General features: G+C 30.1%; 2 protein-coding genes across 2 annotated transcripts; both read left to right on the top strand.

The window, feature by feature from the left end:
- Positions 1-12,106: 12,106 nt before the first annotated feature.
- Positions 12,107-14,771, top strand: LOC140875134 (BURP domain protein RD22-like). The gene is made up of 3 exons (XM_073278692.1): positions 12,107-12,232; positions 12,339-12,447; positions 13,718-14,771. Exons 1-3 carry the CDS (start codon positions 12,194-12,196, stop codon positions 14,599-14,601), a joined length of 1,032 nt encoding a protein of 343 aa, XP_073134793.1. The 5' UTR covers positions 12,107-12,193; the 3' UTR covers positions 14,602-14,771.
- A 1,360-nt stretch (positions 14,772-16,131) lies between these two features.
- On the top strand, positions 16,132-20,104 carry LOC140886663 (la protein 1). The gene is made up of 10 exons (XM_073293383.1): positions 16,132-16,308; positions 16,451-16,529; positions 17,028-17,177; positions 17,270-17,412; positions 17,545-17,693; positions 18,519-18,626; positions 18,711-19,122; positions 19,199-19,346; positions 19,597-19,678; positions 19,778-20,104. Exons 1-10 carry the CDS (start codon positions 16,255-16,257, stop codon positions 19,881-19,883), a joined length of 1,431 nt encoding a protein of 476 aa, XP_073149484.1. The 5' UTR covers positions 16,132-16,254; the 3' UTR covers positions 19,884-20,104.
- The last annotated feature ends 205 nt before the right edge of the window (positions 20,105-20,309 follow it).

Below are 20,309 nucleotides of genomic sequence, written 5' to 3' on the forward strand. Positions count from 1 at the left end.
AACAAATTAAACTTATCTTTAAGGAAAACTACGTATTAAACCACTCAATTTTTTTTAAATCCATTTCTACATATTATATATTATCGATTCATTCATGTATATTTTACAATATTTCACCAAATGCCACTATATGAAGTCATATATAGGCGAAAATATCTGGAATCATGAGGTGTATAATTAACTAACCACTAAAAAACCAAATTAATAGTAATTTTTTTATTAAAATAATTTAATATTAATATTCAGTATTTTTTTTTTGAAGATATAATATTCAGGACTTTGGTTGAGGGGAAGAGGCATTTTTTGGGCAATGGGTTGAACTGTCCTCTGTTAATTGGGCTGGGCCCGTATTAATATTCAGGACCTTTTCTGTCTTTCTTCTTCCACTAAGGAATTGTATACATTCAACAATCAACACAACCTCCAGCTTTATACAACACAAACTTCACAAAGTCTCGTATGGCATTATTATTTATTACAAGTTCCAAGAAATTTAATTAATTGAGATGAAATCATGAATAACTTTTTTTTTTGAACGAAAAATCATGAATACTTCTTCTGTTCCAAATTAGGCTTTTTTTTTCACAAACGTTAAAAAAATTTATTAGAAAAAAATATTGTTTGTTTTATGTATCTTTAGTTTACTCAGTTTAAAAAATATTGGCGCGTTTTCCAAACTTTTAGGAAATGGTGGTAAACATATTACACATATATATTCAACAATTTTCCCCAATTATCGAATCATTTCATTTAATGATTGTATATATATGTGTGTGAGAATACATGTATATATATGTATTTATCTATGTATTACATAGATATGTGTGTGTACGTGTGTGCGCGCGTCTATATATTGAGAGGGAGGAATTCGACCCATATGCAATTAATTTTCATTAATTTAATATAATTCTAGGTCACTCGATCATGTTGTGTTTGTTGTTGAATCGAGTCTTAATATTGATCCATTGACTTGATTTAAGACAGAATTTAAACACTTGGTTCGAAATCACCCTTACGTCTATCTCAATTGAAAAAGACAATAATTTCGTATTTATTAAATATATGTGCATACATTTTTCGGTTTTAAAAAAATTCAATTTGCGTTTTTAAATACATTATTTCTCTGTTTATATAAATGTTATTTAATGATAAATATCTTGGTGGAGCTAAATCAAAATGCTGAGGTTCGTCCCATTCGGCTCACTCAATTAAACAATTTTTGTTCTCAAAGGAAAAGAGAGAATTAAAATATGTATTTAATTATATATTGTGGCCATAGATTAATAAGCATGTGTGATGTCCTACTTCTTCTAGCACATACACAACCATACATTAATTTCCCAAGGGACACGACTATGTATGAGTCCGTGTGATGCATGCATATTTATATGAATTCATCCTAGCTCCTATATATCATAAATTTCGGGTTTTTTTTTCTGTCTGTGAGACTCGTGTTCGAGTCCTCCCTTCTTTTATCTGTATTTTCCTAAGCGGTTTCACAAAGTCGAAATCTTAAACCCGTCCTTAGCATAAAGTTGCATTTATTTGAAAGAGACGTGCGCAAATTGGAAATATTGCAATCTAGCATTAATATTAATCAAGAATTTATTAATTATATGATTTTTTCCCCACATATAATTTTCTACGCCAAAACTTTGACATATAGTATATGTTTAATGACATTTTTTTAATCTAATTATGGTTCTTGACTCTTAGATGAGTGATAAGACATGATTAGGGCTAAAGCACTTTCATTGCTGTACACATATTAATCTTCATTTAAAGTAATTAATATTGTTATTAATTTATTATAATAAGTACTTAATCGATTCGAAATGTAGTAAAAGTAATAATTTAAATCATTAGAACACTTTGCCTTTCCAAAAAGTCGAAATCAACTCATCGAGTTTGCGCAATCTGTAAAAATAAATTATATAAAAGTTATATCTTGTGCCAAATTTTATAAGAGTATTATTTCATTAATTTTGTACTTTAGAATAAGTGATATGTACAACTAATATTTTTTCCTTTTGATTATAATGACGTGATAATATTAGTTTATCTACCATGTTTTTTATGTGCTAATCTTGTAGGAATATTTTTTTATTTATTATTATTGTTTGTTTAGTTTGATATCTTCTCGATTTTCATTTTGTGATGTGTAGCGCGATAGTTACCTTTCTTGCATGATTAATAAGTACAAAAGAAAATCTAGTCTTTTTAAAATAGAGGGGAAACAATTTTTTTCATGTAATTTGCACTTTTTTATTTTAAATCAGTGTTATCGACCAATATAATTCACTTCTTTACATTTTTGTTCAATTTTAAGATAATTTTTCGCCATAGTGCTAAAGTTGCATCGGACACGTCAACGATTTTTGTAGTCATGTTATTAATTTTAGTAGTACATCGTCATTTTTCAATACCGCATCATTAATTTGTTGAAATAAAGAGACAAAATAATAATTAAAAAAACGCAAATTAGTAGCGTAATACTATAAATCACAGATAATATATGAGTTATAAGATCAAAATGATAATTTTTCCTCAAATTTAATAATGTTTTCATACGAGTGGCCACTCAACTCAATTGTTGTTGTTTTTTCTCAATGGCGTAACATATTGCTAGTTAATAAATATTTCCTAGTATACAACAAAAGAATATAATAATCTGGAGTAGTATTGACCTCCTTTTTTTCCCGACAAATGGCTCATCTCGAGATTTTTTACAATTATCTTAAAATTGGAAACTTACGAAGATACCATATACTAGCCAATTTTAATCATAAATTAATAGCTCCAACCTTTTATTTTATAATTATAATAATCAAACCCCTCCCGCCGCCGAATGAGTATCCTCCGCACCGCCGTAAAGGTGGTGGTGGGTGTTGGAGCTTTTTGGTGGTGATAGCTAGTGATGATAGAATTAAAAACAAGAAAGAAAACAAAAATATATAAATAATTTTTTATGAGGGAAATTTTTTTTTCAAAGGTACACAATATCATCTATTTTAGGTACTGAAGGGAGCGTGATGCAGTTTGAATCCAATTTACGTGATGTCTATTGCGTTTCGATTATAAAATTATACTCGAACTTAAGATCATCCAATTCGATTGGGAGAATGAAAACTAAAGCTCGAAATTAATGACTAATAATACATAACGAGTTATTTGAGTTTGAGATAGCATCATGCTACAGAGACTCAATGCGATATATTACTAAATTAGAATATGTAACTTACAAAAAAATATTTTTTTTAAAAAAAGAAGTACATAAATGTATGATGTAATAAATGGATAGTTCGATGTTACCCAAGGGAAAGTGCCCCATGATAGCTGTCAGGCCTTGATTGGCTCAAGGCATGTGGAGCCCCACACATTTCATGTGGGGCCCACATCATTTGGGTCAATTAAGGCCTGACACGCTGTGTGCAGCATCGAATTTTCTGTAATAAATTACGATGATAAGTCAAGTTTGATGGTTAAAAAATTTTATATTGTTATATTAGTGTTTTTTCTTGTTACATGACTACATCAGTGATCCGAGGAATTAGAACTAGAAATATTTTTAAAAAAATACGAAAACACATTATTAAAACACAATTTAAACAAATTAGATACCAAAAATAGAGAGCATAGTAAGTTGAAGAACGAAGTTTAATCATTTCGTATTAAATAATAATGTTGTATTTCGATAAAAGGATTTTAAATCCATTGATTTTATAACTAATTTTTTATGTTGCGCGTGTTTCGGCGAAATAGTCTAGAAATCAAGAAGAAGGCGAAATCACAATACTAAGACCTAATTTTGACAAATTAGAGACCGAAAATAGAAAGCAGAGTAAGTTGAAGAACGAATTTGAAAATTTTGTATAAAACAGTAATGAATTGATCCAATTAGGGTTCACGGATGAAAAAACTAAGAGAAATTTTAATGAGAAAGAGGAGGTGTAATTTTTTGTTTTGTTTTTATTAAGAGAACACAAAAATCAAAACTCAGAAAAAGAAAATTAATAATAATAATAATAATAATAATAATAATAATAATAATAATAAATACAAAAACTCTTGTGAAATCATCTCATTAATCAATTTTATAAGACGAATATCTATTTCGACCTGACCCATAAAAAATGTATGATTTTTTATGTTAAAAATACTTTTTTTTTCCTTTGAATATGCGCTAAGTAAACCTGTCTCACAAAAATCTTACTAAAAAAATATCACTCTTTATTTAAACTCCCTCAAGATTATTTATAATAATATCTCATTATTTACAATCGTGAGTCGTATTTTATAAATCACCATATCCTCAAATATCTTTTTCTTTTTAAAAAAATCCTCCCTCAAATTTATCTCTTTGCAAATTTGTCTATAATAATAATATACTATATACATGTGTGTGTATATATATATGAGGACTTTGAACGAGTAAAAATGATTTGAATAAGAAAGTAATTTCATTAGGTCCACCTGGGATTAGAGTTGTAGGCTTTTGATTCTTTGATGATAAATGGAAGTGAAAGTGAAAGTGCGCCGCTTAGGAGCATTTGGGAAAGAGGATAAGAGTTTCCAAACTTGTGAAAGAGTTCCCAAACTTTTACTTTTAATTCTAAATCAAGGATGCTAACCCATTTTTATTTTTATTTTTATATGACAATCAATGATAGGCATAACATGGAGTCATAATGATGGTTAAATAAACTTTAATTCTTTAAATTTTTTCAACCAGCAAATAATTATTATTCGACATGCATCTAATGAATGTATCGTTTAATTATTATTTTGGCGGCTGGTGCTAATTAGCCTGATTTATAATTTGGAGAAATTAGATCTTGGAAATTAATTAGATCTTGTAAGTTTCCTTGAAATCTACTACTCATTGTTGTTCAACTTTTAAATCGATCTGTTGCAAGCCGGCGAAGATTTTACGTCGAGTGTGAATCACTATAATTTTTTTATATATTATTTTATGTTTATTAATTATATATATGTTTTTTGGTATTTTAAATAAATTATACATAAAATAGATCCATATGCATTAATGAATCATGCATTTAGTTGAGGAGGCCAATGTTGTTTATAGCCAGTCCTGTATATAGCATGGTCTACTCTTGTATTCATGTCACACTAAAGGGTCAGAAAGTCAAGCCATTTAGACCGAACGTGGGCCTAATAATTTGCTGGTGACCTGTTTAGATTGTATTTGGGCCATACTAAATGCTCAACTCGACATTTATACCCGGTCCATTTTCTTTAGGAGCTAATGGGTGAAATTCTTTTTCCAGCACAAGATAAGGTAGAAGTAGAACATCTATTTTTGAGGGAAAAAAAAAACCTGTAATATTTATTGATGAGTTGAACTATCACGAATTACAAGTCGGTCCAATCATAAAAAAAAATTCTCAGACACCCACAAAAATGTGCATGAGAAGACATACCAAGAAGCGAGCCACTTCATTGGCCAAAACTACGTATTAGAAATGCATTAAGAGGGTGTTTGATTACATTTATTTGAAAGATCTTATAAGCAATATTTATTTTTAAAATAAGCACTTAAATATTTGGATACACTAATTTTAAACAAATTAAAGATTAAAAATGTTGATGGGTTTGACGTTATAAGATCTTTTTATTGTCAAAATCACGAAAAATAGCCTAATATATGAAAGTTATTTAAAATAATTTCAAAATTTTATCATACATGTTAAACCTATATTAAAATTTTATTTCATATTTAAATTTAAAAAATTGATAAAATTTTTATTTTAGTATTTAATATTTAATGGATAGAATACATGATGATGATATAAATATAATTTTTTTGAAATCATAATATAAGATTCACATTATGTTACACATGCAAGTGTGCCCATTTTTCGAATCAGTACATAGGTCCCGTTTGGATTTGGTAGACATTTTAAAAAAAAACACTTTTTTAAGCTATAATTTTTGTCTTTTGAAAAAACTCTAATTTTGACTTAAAAAAGTGCTTATTTAAGCACTATTTTGGTCAACCAAACACTTTATTAAATGAAAAGCACTTAAAAAAGTGTTTTTTTGGCCTAACTTTTGAAATCAAACGGGGCCATACTACCCTCAGGGTAGCTGTCCTGACTTGATCCGGACGGACGAGCAAACAACATATCAAGTGATTTGATCTGCTGATGTTATTTGGACCATCCAAATCATATCAGGACAGATACCCTCAGAGTAGCATCGACTCTTCCCCATTTTCCAATATTTAAGACTAAAAAATCAGATCTCTGAATTAAATTCGACAAGAAATGAGTGTGTGGTCAAGTTTAGGCAATCATGTGATTGACCCTTCACCCTAAAAACTCGGTCATGGATGAATTTACTCCTCCCTTCTTTTTTATTTTATTTTATTTTATTTTATTTTATTTTATTTTATTTTATTTTGTTATTTTATTTTTATTTTTCCATTTTTCATTTTAACTCTTTTTGTCTAATATATTGACTTGACATATGAGATTGGTGGGCAATGTCCGGCATCTCCTTAGCAACGCGTTGAAAAAGAGCAAGAGTGTGTATATATATTCAGGTTACATCGTCGATGCTAGCATTTGGACATTTCATATTCTAGATCTAGCGACGTTTCCTCTTTATGCACGCGAGATGTCGCGCACAAAAAAAAAAAGTTGTTGGATGTTCATTCGGACACTGCTCGAATGTGGTAGCATCGAAAGATTCGTATTTTTGAATAATATGTTTTTGTGAGATCATATCACAGATATGTATTTCTGAGATGAGTCGACTCAATGCAAACACAGAGTAAGAAGTATTGTTTTTTGGCATAAAAATAATATTTTTTTCATAAGTTAGATCTTGTAAAAGATTTGTCTCACAAAATTAAAACGTGAACTGTTCTTACAAGAGTTTTAGTGATTTTCATGAAGTAACAATATATATTGGAGTAATAATAAACTAGGTCTAAGGCCTTGGACATTTGAGTTCAAGACAAACAGCTAAAAACAAACAAAAGCATCTGGGTAAATTGCGTTTTTAATTAGGCCAGTATTGTTCGTCACTTTGTGCTTTTGATCTTCCATGTCATCAAATTAAGTTTTATCCCATATATATTATTTTTAATTCCCGGTAATGTTAGTCGGTAGTGCACGTACAACACACATTAACTACATACTAAAAAAGTGACTAAAATTACCAATAAATAAATAAAAAAAACTAACCAAACTGAGACTGAAAATTAACAACAATGCAAAATCACGAAATACATACACATAGGAACAAAAAGACGATTTTCCCAACATATTTAATTTGAATTGTAGAATATTATTAGTAGAAATTGTAGATGAAAGCGACACATCAACGTGGATGATCCATGCATGTAACTAGTACAAATTAGCTAGAGCGTGCTCTGAAATAACTAATAATTATACCCAATAAATACGGTGGTTGTTCGTTTAGGGTTGATCTACTTACGCACTACCATTTTCATAATTACTTGAATACTTCACATCATAAACTAAACAACCACCACTTATTAAATGTGCAACATATATACATGTACGTACTTTGCCAAAATTATACATAAATTTTAAATACCTAATTAAATCTGATTTGCATTCAATTGTTGCGAACCAAATATGGTTGAGGCATGCATCCATTAAAGTATCAATAAGTTTAGTTGGTGATGTGCTCTTTTTCCATTCCACCCCCCCCCCCCCCCCCTCTCAAAATACAAATATATAAATATTGAACTTTATATATCTATATCTATCTATCTATATCTATATCTATATCTATATCTATATCTATATCTATATCTATACCTATATAAAAGAGTGAATAAAAGGTCAAAGTTTTACCATTGTGAAATAACAATGTTGTCCTTTATTTAAACTATAAGTAAAATCATATAAAAATATATATGGTTATAAAAATAAAAACAACACTTTAGTTATAGGACATAAACGTAAATCAATATTATATTATATGTAAAATAAGTTATTATGATAAAGTCAAAATTGACAAAGTGTGTGCAAATTAGATAAGAATTCAGTTTCCAAAAAAATTGAAATACTTAAATACTTTGTTTTTTTTATTTTCTTGAAAATTGAAAAAATATGTGCATATTATATAAAAATTCAGTTTTCAAAAAAATTGAAATATCAAAAGACTTTATTTTATAAGTAAAATCGATTATCATGATTTAATCAAAATTGAAAAAATATGTGCATATTATATAAAAATTCAGTTTTCAAAAAAAATTGAAATATCAAAAGACTTTTTTTTTTATTTTCTTGTAGATAGAGTGAATATATTTTTTCCACAAATATTTTTAAAAAAAATCACAAAAATCTTAATTAAATACTATTTAGTTTCTTAAAATATTGAAACACCAAATTCTTGATTTTTATTGGTTTGTATAATGAATAAACATATTTTTTAAAAAAATCTTATATATTTTAATTCGTGTAAGCATCTATTGAAGTAAATAATTATATCATGAGTTCATATTTAAATATATACAAATATTAGATTTGGAAAAGTTATTGATATATATATATATATATATATATGTTAATTAAATAATATACAAATGTTGAAATAAATCAATTCAAATATACTCAAGTTTTAATATAAAATAATAAATAAAAAATACATCAACACACACATATCATATATATATATATATATAAGTTGAAATTAAAATTTTAATTAATTTTCCTTCACATAAAAGCTAAAACCATTTAAAAAAATTATGAGATGGTCATGTAATTAAAAATATCATATTTCTAATATTTTATAAAATATTATTTATAAAATCACGTGAAATACCAAAATATTTTTTAAATACTTGAAATACTTATTAGTTGCAATGTTAAAGATTATATTGATTATTATGAGGAAAAATAAGTTTTTTTTAGTCCAGTAACTTTACCTCTTTTGGGTTTTGGTAAATTAACTTTTTGGATGTTGGTTTTGGTACACTAACTTTGCATTTTCAGTGTTTTTTTGGTCCAATTACATATATGTCAGCTTCTGATTGGTCCACGTCATCATTTTGGACCAATCAGAAATTGACACGTATGCAGTTGGACCAAAAAACACTGAAAATAAAAATTTATTGTACCAAAAACCACATCCAAAAAGTTAATGAACCAAAATCAAAATATGAACAAGTTAATGGACCAAAAAACTTATTTTCCATTATTATGATAAGGTCAAAATTGACACATATCTCACTTATTAGCAAATACATAATAAATCATATATATCGATTCAGAGCAACATACATAATAAAGAAAAGAAAACAAATGCATGGTACCAAAAATGTCATACTTGCTCAATATTAATCAACCCAATAATTGAAATTCGAGTTAATAATTGCATAAGAATCAATATCAATATTGTTCCAAAACAAAACTATATTAAAATATAAAAAACATTATATCTATAGACTAACATGAGTTATTGATAATGTATTATTTTAAACTGTTATAATGATGACTGTAAATTAAAATTGTAAACTTTTGATAAAGTGACAAACGATCGGTCATACAATTGGTATCAAAGATAAGGTCATGTGTTCGATTTTCATTGATTACAAGAAGTACAATGATGATTGTTGAGTGCAATAATTGTCCTTGCTGTGTAAAACAATCAAACCATGACGCTTGATTGTTGTGCAATTTAAAAGATTTGAGTTGCATTATTACCGCCAATTATAACTTTTGGTAAAGCAGCAAACTCTCGGTCCTCTATATTATTACAAATTATTAATAAAATCTTCTTTATTTATAGGACAATATTACTTCAAAATAATGCAAAATTTTAAAGGCACTAAATTAAAAAGAATATACATTTATTCTCAAAATTGATAAGACAGTAGAAATACAAGATGAAATGTTAACATTTTTAATCAAAAACATTTAAAATTCGAGTAAAAATTTAGCAAAAAATTTATTGCAAGTGGATTTCGAACAACTTAACATTAAATTAAAAATAAAAAAAACGTCCAATAACACATTGATTATTAACGATATTGACTTACAAGTAATAGAAGATAATAACACAAGAATGGAGGTTGGAAACAATAAAATATACTCTTGCAAAGAATTTTTTCAGCATAATCCAACAAAAATCAAAGAATAAAAATATAAAATTAAAAATAATTGATAGAGAAAATATCACAAAAATTATTATCGAAGATGATGAGAAAATTAATTTTTTTTATAAATGGACTGTAAACAAAAAATCGTGAAAGAAGGAAAAAATTGTTATATAAACAAGAAAAGACGTTGTAATTTAATTTAAAATTTAGAATGCATTATTTGTATTATTATTATTTTCTCAAAACCAGTAGTTGTAAAATAATTTTTCAAAACTATATATTATTTGATATATTTTTTCTTAAATTTTATTTATTAAATATGTCACGACATCAAATTATATATTTTTCTCTTTTTTAAAAAATTATATATTTTCCTTAATGTTTAATTTATACAAAATTATAGTATTTATTACAACTATTATTTGCGACAACGTCTATAAATTTAATTAGACTTGTAACATATAAAATCTTTCAACAAAGATTCTTCACACTCATTTTATAATACATGTTGTAAATATCATATTACATTGAATTTAATATTTACTAAATATCATGAAAATTATTAACTAACTGCATATTTATCTATTTTCATCTCAACTCATTTATTTAACAACGTTTATCGATAATAGAAAGCATTCCCACGTTGCGTTGCACGTCACTTTTACTAGTATATATATATTTAAAAAAATAAATCTTCTGTGTATGTAGCTGTTATTAATTAGATCCGTCAATGATATCGACTATTGAGTCAGTTTGAAGATAGAAGTAATCATTTGATAAACCAATTAATTGAACCCGGTTTAACTATTTTCTTAAAAAAATCTCACAGGCTTTCTAATATTAATTGGATGCAGTAACAACTTCTTAGTTAGACAAAACAAAAGCTGGAGTTAATTTACCGAGCTAAGAAACTATTTAATGCGAACGATGAGATTAAATATATATCATTGCACCATATTGCGTTTAGCTCAAGTTTACAATAGTTATAGATTTTTAATTATCTCATTATCTTTGAATTTATCATCTCAACCAACGAACCAAATGATTCATATATAAGCGACGAACATGTCATTATAATAATTTGGCTGTAGAATCTATCATCTAGCTCATAATAAGATTTACTTAAGCTTTTAAGAAACGTTTACTATATTCTAGCTTGGTGAAAGTGTGTTTGGGGTTTGTGAATACTTGTTTCTGCTTCAACTTCTATAATTTCTAACCAAAAGGTAGAAATAAAGTTGTGATGATTTTTTAGCTTCTATTTTTTGTCAATTTTTTTAAATTATAATTTGACACATCCTTAAAAAATTTATCATATTCCATAATTGTCCTCAATTATTTTTATTATATTTTTTTATCAGATTTACTCTTCTTTTATAAACATTTTTGGAGATTTTTTTAAAATCTTAAGTTTTATTTAATATGAGTTTTTAAGAACTTTGAATGAAATTCATAAAATTTCAATCATATTTTATTGCAAAAATTTATTTTTTAAAAAAAACACAATTTTTTAAATAAATTTCATTTCCATTAAATATTTTATTGCATTTATAAAAATGATGTCATTTGATTTTATTTTAAGTTTTATTAATCTTATATAAATTTTCAAACTCTCATATTATAATAAGATCATATGAATACACCGATGATAGTATGCATGAGTACCAAAATTTAGATAATTAAAAGATATAAGTATTATATAGCCATATATATAGGCAATGATTTTGTTTTCATTTTACTAAAAAATAAGTTTGAAGTCAATTTGTTTCTCCAAACACTCAAATTTTATCTTTTATCAGCTTTGAACTTTTATTCCAAATACATACTCACTACTTTTGTTTCTTGCGTACTTCTTCATAATTTCTAAAGAAATCACTTCAAAATGAGTATAACTCCTTGTAAACACTCTTTTAATTTACTTTTGTTTTTATTTATATAATTATTTTGGGTGATTAAATGCATGATTGAGTGATTGCCCAAGTGGCCAGTATAACCCTACGTGTCTACATACATGTTTATATTTCAACTATAAATAGCGCCACCAAATTGATCACTTCCCATCATAGTTTTCAGCACCAAACTTCAATTTCAGTCATGGAGTTCAACTTCTACTTCATTTTAGCACTTCTTTCTGTGAGTAAACACGAGTATAATTTAATGAACTCCATTATATTCTTCTATATATATATTGAGTATATCAAAATTATTAATATATCTTTCGTGGGTTTTGATTAATCAGGTGACACTGATAGGAAGTCATGCAGCTTTGCCTTCAGAGGTTTACTGGAATTCTGTGCTTCCAAATTCTCCAATGCCCAAGGCTATCAAAGATCTCCTCTATCCTGCAGGTATAAATTTGAATATTTTTTCGGCACATTTAATCTAGGTAATACCCAATTATAGATCTAATGTCATATGATTTGCTCATTCACATGTATTTGTGTACACGTAGGGGGGAAGATCCAAGTGAGATTTACTACTTTTTATAGCCACAATCAAATCCATAAAAATTTGAGTATACATACGTATAATTAGATATGATTTGGCTGGTACATAGTATAAAAAAATTATTTTATCCTAATTTTCGATTTATTGGATTGTGTATTTCATTGCTCGAAATGTGTAAAAACAATATAAATAAATAAATATTATTGTAGTTGCTCATTTGATATCAAGATTTTAAATATAGCATGAACTCAACTAAAAAAAAATAATTGTATATTATTTGTATTGTTAATAGTTTCGTGTCATGAATTTTACGGTGGACAGTATTCGGGCTCATTCTGACAAAAAGCACAACTTGTCGCACTAAATTTTATCAGTGGGCTGTTGGCCCAAATTACTCTAACATTGAAGGCGAAGTAATACCCCTGAAACAATCAACTTTTACGGCTGGTCAAACTTTGACATTTCGCCCTCAATTATTTCAAAAAAATATCAAATAATTTTTTATATAATATTAGATAATTGTCAGATTATAGAATATTATTGTTTTATAAGATTGTTAGATTATCGAATTGTATTTTCATATAGTTTAAAATTGACTTATTATAACATGATTATCCTATGTTATTTGTTTTAGGATTCCGGCAACAAACTCTACCCTTTTTTTTATGGGGAAATATGTTTGTTTCTTACACATTAATCTGTTTTCGGAAAATAAGAAGAAATATTATTCAAAATATTGTTATTATACTATATTTAATATAATGTAAAATATATATTACATTTTATTTTTTAAGTTAAGCAACCCGTATGTCATCATATATTATATTCTCTCACGTGATATATACTCAATTAAATATATATACGCATATATATATCAAGTTCTTCAAAAATATATATATATATATATAAAAAGTAAATTTAAAATTGCAACCATTTCTGCTCATCTCGTCTGCGATGTATCGGGTTTTAATTATTTTTTTTAAATTTTTCGTATCACTAAAACACGATACCGAGTTTTAATTATCGGAAACATGTTAAACAACATTGATAGTCAGCAGAATATTTCTGTATATATATATATATATATATATATATATATATATATAAAACAGAAAATGGAACCCAAAATTTTCTCATCAATAACGTTATCTCTCTGGATTTCATCCGCAGGATGGGGGGAAGATAAGAGCACCGCCGTGATCGTCGGCCACGGCGGCGTTGGGGTCCATACCGGCAAACCTGGCCGCCGCACCAATGTAGGTGTAGGCAAAGGAGGCGTAACAGTCGGAACGCGCACGAAGAGTGGCAAACCCATTTATGTTGGCGTGTATCCGGGTGTAAACCCATTTGTATATCTGTATGCGGCCACTGAAACTCAGCTACACAACAACCCCAACGTAGCTCTTTTTTTCTTACAAAAGGATTTGACCGCGGGCAAAAAAATGAATCTTAATTTCCACGAAACTGAAAGTGGCGCCACGTTTTTGCCTCGCAAAGTCGCCGATTCAATACCCTTCTCATCTCACGAGCTGCCAGAGATTTTAAATAAATTTTCGGTGAAGCCAAACTCAGAAGAAGCTGATATTATGAAGAAAACAATCCAAGAATGTGAGGGTGAGACGACCGTCAAAGGAGAAGAGAAGTTTTGTGCAACCTCTTTGGAGTCCATGATCGATTTCAGCACCTCAAAGATGGGAAAACATGTGGAGGCAATATCCACAAATGTAGAAAATGGAGATAAACTAAAAGAATACAGTATCGTTGGGGTCAAGAAAATGATCGTGAGTGGAAAGGCCGCGACGGTGGCTTGCCACAGACAGGCGTATGCGTACGCAGTTTTTTATTGCCACGTGACAGAAACCACAGTTGCTTACGAGGTATCGATGGTGGCGGCTGATGGGTCGAAGGCGGAGGCAGTGGCGGTGTGCCACTTGGACACAGCGGCGTGGAATCCGAAACACTTGGCTTTTCAGGAGTTGAAAGTGAAGCCAGGATCTGTTCCAGTTTGCCATTTTCTTCCTACTGATCATGTTGTGTGGGTTCCAAAGAATTAGAGGTGTGGATGTGGGCTCATATCCAAAATCAATATACCAAATATCAATCATTTGCCCATATTTCCAATTCCTTTAATTTATTAGAAGGATATGTATCATGCAGTACTTTGATGTATGTGTTTTGAACTTTGTGTTTGATTTTGTTGTATTATATTATGGAATTGCATGCATGGATTATAGTGTTTTTGTTTAGATGTACGTTTTGGTGTTGTGTTTGTGTATCGATGATCCATTGTGGAGTATGTGCAACATTTGTGTCTTGCAAGGTAGATGTGGTAAAGATTGGATAGAAAATCTTGATAAGTATAATAGATAACACAAGGGAAAATAAATTTTTTGGTCCATTAGCTTGTCCATGTTTTGGTTTTGGTTCATTAACTTTTATGATGTGGGTTTTGATACACTAATTTTGCATTTTCATTGTTTATTGGTTAGCTTGTCCATGTTTTGGTTTTGGTTCATTAACTTTTATGATGTGGGTTTTGATACACTAATTTTGCATTTTCATTGTTTATTGGTGCAACTGCATACATGTCAACTTATGATTGGTCCAAAATGATGACGTGGACCAATCAGAAGCTGACACGTATGCAGTTGGACCAAAAAAACATCGAAAATGCAAAGTTAGTGCACCAAAACCCACATCGAAAAAATTAATGGACTAAAACCCAAAGGGGATAAAGTTACCGGACCAAAAAACTTATTTTCCCGATAACATAATGCATCATAGCTATAGAAATTCAATTAATACATTACTTTACTATATTAAGTACTAGATATGTTGATTAGTGTTTAACTATATATAGTCTACGTAGAAGTGAACTGCAAAAGATATGTAACAAACTGTTTATAACTATTGAGTAAACAAAATTACGCTAGATAGTTTAATCAATTTAAATTTAAATTAAAATTTGAAAAATTTTATAATCACTTATTTTTTTAGAGCTCATCATATCATATCGGGCACAACCCCATTGGTCTCCAATCTCCATCCATGCTAAAATTTTATGCCACTTGATCTAAATTTAAGGCATTACACACTTGCTATCAAAAGAGTTCTTCGTATAGTATCGGGCACATTAGAACCCCATCTTTCCCCAATCACCATCAATTACTTGTGGTCGATGACATGTAACCTAATCTGGCACATGTAATATCTCAAATTTGAGACGAGTTCTCGCGTTCGAACTTGATTGTAAATATCATCTCTTAACTTCGGTAAGTTAGATCCTACCTATACAGGCACTGCCTTGAGATAGATCTAACGGTGGACATTTATCAATAAATGTGGGATCCATTATTTTTTAGTGGACCCCGCGTGTATTGATAAATTAGGACTTTTAAATATATCATGAGGTTAATGCCTATATAGGTAGGTTGAAATGAACCCTTAACTTGAAAGAAAAAAAAAATCTTAATTGGGCTTATTTTTAAAAAATTGAATTGGGCTGAGTGTGTGCTTGTAGCCCATTCCGTCACCAAACATGAGACTTGACTTGTCCACAAATGATAAACTAACACGAAAAATAATATGAATCATCCCAAGCCGCAATCGCACTAAATTCTCCGAAATTGCTAAAACCCTAATTTCCAGAAATTGGCCATCCTCTATACCTATTCCACTCCAGTGTCTCCGCTATTAGCTCTACATCAATGGAGCCGACGGCGTCGTTGGACGAAGAAACCGCGAAGAAAGTAATTCGCCAGGTAGAAATCGTCGCTGTACCTTTGCTTTTCTTGCTCGATGTAACTATTTATTTATTAGGTTTTTGATGATGAAGGGAAGAAAGTTTTTTAATTTTTACGTGCTATTTTGTAAATTTTATAATTTTTTTCTTTTACCTTTCAGGTAGAGTTCTATTTCAGTGACAGTAATCTTCCGAGAGATGCTTTTATGATGAAAACCATTTCCGAAAGTGAAGATGGGAGTATCCTTTTCCTTGTTTATGAAGTTAGTTATTGCGTTGCTACTTTGTGCATGTGGTTGCTCACAGCTTGATTCGCCATGGTATTTTGGTTTTCCTGTACACTAGTTTTATCAAAGCTATACATTTGGTAATTTATCAGTACCTATGCCGTAAAGCGTAGTAAACTTATAATTTATTTAGATAGACTGCCCCAACGGACAGGGAGGCAACATGACTGCACACGAAAATAAAGGAGATGGGAGAACATTTTTAGTTTACTAAAAAATTCATGTTCTTTTTCCTTATGATAAACTGCTTAATGATCAATTAACGAGAAATGTCTTTCACATGTTTGTGATCTAGATAATTTTGGCCAAAACAGTTATGAGCTTTTCTAAAACTTAGTTTGGGCCACAGAGGGACAGGGTGCATGATTTTTTATTTAGGAAATTATATACAATGGTGCGGTTATTGATTTTATGGTATTCCCACAAATTAGTTTTCTTAACTAGAAGCCAGTGGTAAGTTTGGCATTGATTATCTCATTTTCGCGAATGAGAGGTCATTTGGGCTTGGGTGAGGTAAAACCAGACGATGTAGCAGATGACACCATCATGGCTGTTGCTGAAACTTTGAGGACCTCTAAATTCCTTAAAATTTCAGAAGATGGTTAGTTATTTCAAGCGTGTCAGGATGTTATCTGCTTGGATGAAATGCTTTCATTTACTTACGTTACTTTTCTCTCCTTTTTCTTATTAAAGGGAATAAGGTTGGTAGAGTTATTGAGCTTGCAAAGGCGGAGGAGGTCATGAAGCAAGCAGATGTTAGAACAATTGCTGCCTCACCACTGGAGTATGATGTGAAGCTTGAGGATGTGGAGGCTTTCTTTGGCCAATATGCTAAGGTATCTCTTACCAGTGTGAATTTGGAGATTGTGGTCATTTAGTTCAAGCCTCTATTGTGCGGTTTCCAAAGTATGATTCGAACTTATAAGATTGGGTAAAGCCTGTAACATCTGGTGACTAATCAATGCCAGGTCAATAGCGTGAGGTTGCCTCGTCATGTTGCTGACAATAAGTTGTTTTGCGGAACAGCTCTGATTGAGTTTTCGAATGATGAAGATGCTGCAAACATTTTGAACCAAACCTTGAATTATTCAGGGGCAGAGTTAGAGTTGAAACCAAAGTAAGTATGAATGATTAGGCACATACGTTTCGTATTTGATCTTACTTGTATCGTGTAGTCTTACTGTTTTGAGTGCAAAATTGTCATATTTATGTACCGATTCTGTTAAAGGTAAGAAGAGATGTTCTCTCCAACTAGGAGTTTTCTCATTGGTATACATTGACCGTGGGTTGATGGCGTAGAGCACGCGCTTGTTTTCTCTACTGTACTCCAACTTAATCATTCTTCTTGTTGCTTGTGGTTTGTGGCTTGTGGCTAACAACATTCTTTGACAGCCTTGAAAGCATGGCATATGTTGTATTTTTCATGATTGATTGCATTTGGTACTATCCAAAATTTATGCCCTGGCACGGTCATAAATATAATTAAAAGTTTTTTATGTTTTGTGTACTGCATTGGTTTAACTTAACTGTTGTATATGAGTATATCTGCATGCGAGCCAACTGCAATCTAATAAACCGATACTGACTTTTTGATATAATTTATATAAATGTGCATCACATCTCAGGCAATGAATGACATGAATGAAATCGTGGAATAGATGTTTGCACAATCTTATTGCAGTTCTTTTTTTTTTTCCCCTTTTTTTACATTTTCAATTTGTTATAGTGATTGACCTCATCGCTCAGCCGTAAAGAAGGTTTCCTTGTGTTTAGTTTCAAGTGTGAGCCATATCGTCCTCATTCCCACTTACCCTTAAAAATAGTCTTTTCTATGTATAATTGAACCCCATTTATGTTGAAGCCCGTAAGGATGGTTTTCCATTGCTCCAACCCCTATTGATCAGACTCACCATGCTGTTGTTCTCCTTACCTGATGACTTAGGAAGGACTTCGATGAAATGAGAGCGAAGCAAGAGATAGAAGTGGCAAAGACTCGGCCCCATATAGGTTCAAACAATAAAGATAATGCCAATGCTATTGTGGAGCCGGAGTGAGTACTTAGCTGAATGGTTTGTAGCACAGGTCTTTATGTTTCTCCTACTTTTGTTCTTATCTGAAGCTATTATTGTGACAGTTATCCGCAAGGCTTAATTGTTGCATTTAGATTGAAGAGCATCACTGCTGAGGATGATTCGGAACAAAATGGTAATCACAAGTCCATGAGTGATGGTGTAGATGCGCCTGAAAAAGATGGTGACCAAGCTTTGCCATTAAATACATCTGGAGATACCACATTAGATATCTTGGTAGATGTTAAAGATATTGAGAATGATGAAGAAAATGTAGAGGGTGTTGGGGAGGAGGTAGATGATACTGATGCAGAGACTGTTGTCCAAAAATCTGAAAAATCTTCAGACGTAACAGATGATAAGGAAGAACAAGGATCCCGTGAAGAAAGAACAAATGTCAAAGCTTACAAGGATGACCCAGATGTTGTTTTAAGGGAGGACCTAAAAGTAATTTTCAAGAAGTTTGGTAATGTTAAGGTATGAATTTCTAAATATTTTTATTTTGTTTTCCTACTCATTGGCTTGCACATAACTTCTGCTTTCTTCTATATAGTTTGTTGATTTCCAGTTTAAAAGTGATTCCGGATACATAAGGTTTGAAGATACTGAAGCTGTTCAGAAAGCACGTGCTGCTGCTGCCATTTCTGAGAAGGGTGGTCTAATAGTTAAAAATTTCATTGCCATTCTCGACCCTTTAACTGGTTTGTGCCAACCCTTTTAATTCTTATCTAAATTATTTTTTTAGCCGCCCGTAGAAGTTATGTTCTTCTGAGTTACCATATGACTGTTAATTTTATATTACCTGTACTTGTTTCCATCATCGTCACTCAACCACTAATCCATGGTTTAATCTTCATCTTCCATCCCACGATAACATTATTGCCATCCTGGATCCCTGATAACATTATTTTTGCATTTTTCGATCTCTTTGTGAATATTCTGTCACGATAGGTGATGCCGAGAAAGAATACTGGAGTTTGCTTCGGGAGAAGCAGGGCAAGCACCATGATAATCACCAGAGCAACCACAGGAGGTATGCTCAGTCATTCTGAAATTGGTTGAACATATATATTTTAGTTCACCATGTCATACTATATCCATCTAACCTAATAATATTCTTGATGTTTAACAGGGGCGGAAAGCACAAGAGAGGAGGCGGTAGAAATTTTGGTGGAAAGCATTCTCGTTCGAGAGATAACGACTCAACAAATCGTCCCAATAAAGTTCAGAAAGTTTGACGAGCCATTTTATTGTGGTTCTTGTTCAGCAATTTTGTGTCTGATTTTGCTGTTGCTTTTAACCTCTGCTGGTATGATCCATGAACTTGTACGTTGCTACATAAACTATGTAGTCCTTTTCCTTCTTTTAAAATTAAAACTCATCTATAATACGCTGGTGTGCGTGTTTGTGCGGGGAAGGCAATATAAATGATTTTGCGCTTACAAATATTTTACTTTAAGACACCGTTTGGTTTAAGTGATGATATAAGTAATACATAGATAAGTAATATTATGTAATAATAAATATAAAAGAAATGTTAGTTAAAAACAATATGAAAGTTGATTGATATATTATAGATTATTTGATTTGATTGATTAAATTTTATATAAAAATGTAAAATGATTATTTTATCTTTTTAACAATAAATAAAATAAAAATTATAT

Source organism: Henckelia pumila, chromosome 1 (genome assembly GCF_033568475.1).
Source record: "Henckelia pumila isolate YLH828 chromosome 1, ASM3356847v2, whole genome shotgun sequence".
Taxonomy (NCBI): domain Eukaryota; kingdom Viridiplantae; phylum Streptophyta; class Magnoliopsida; order Lamiales; family Gesneriaceae; genus Henckelia; species Henckelia pumila.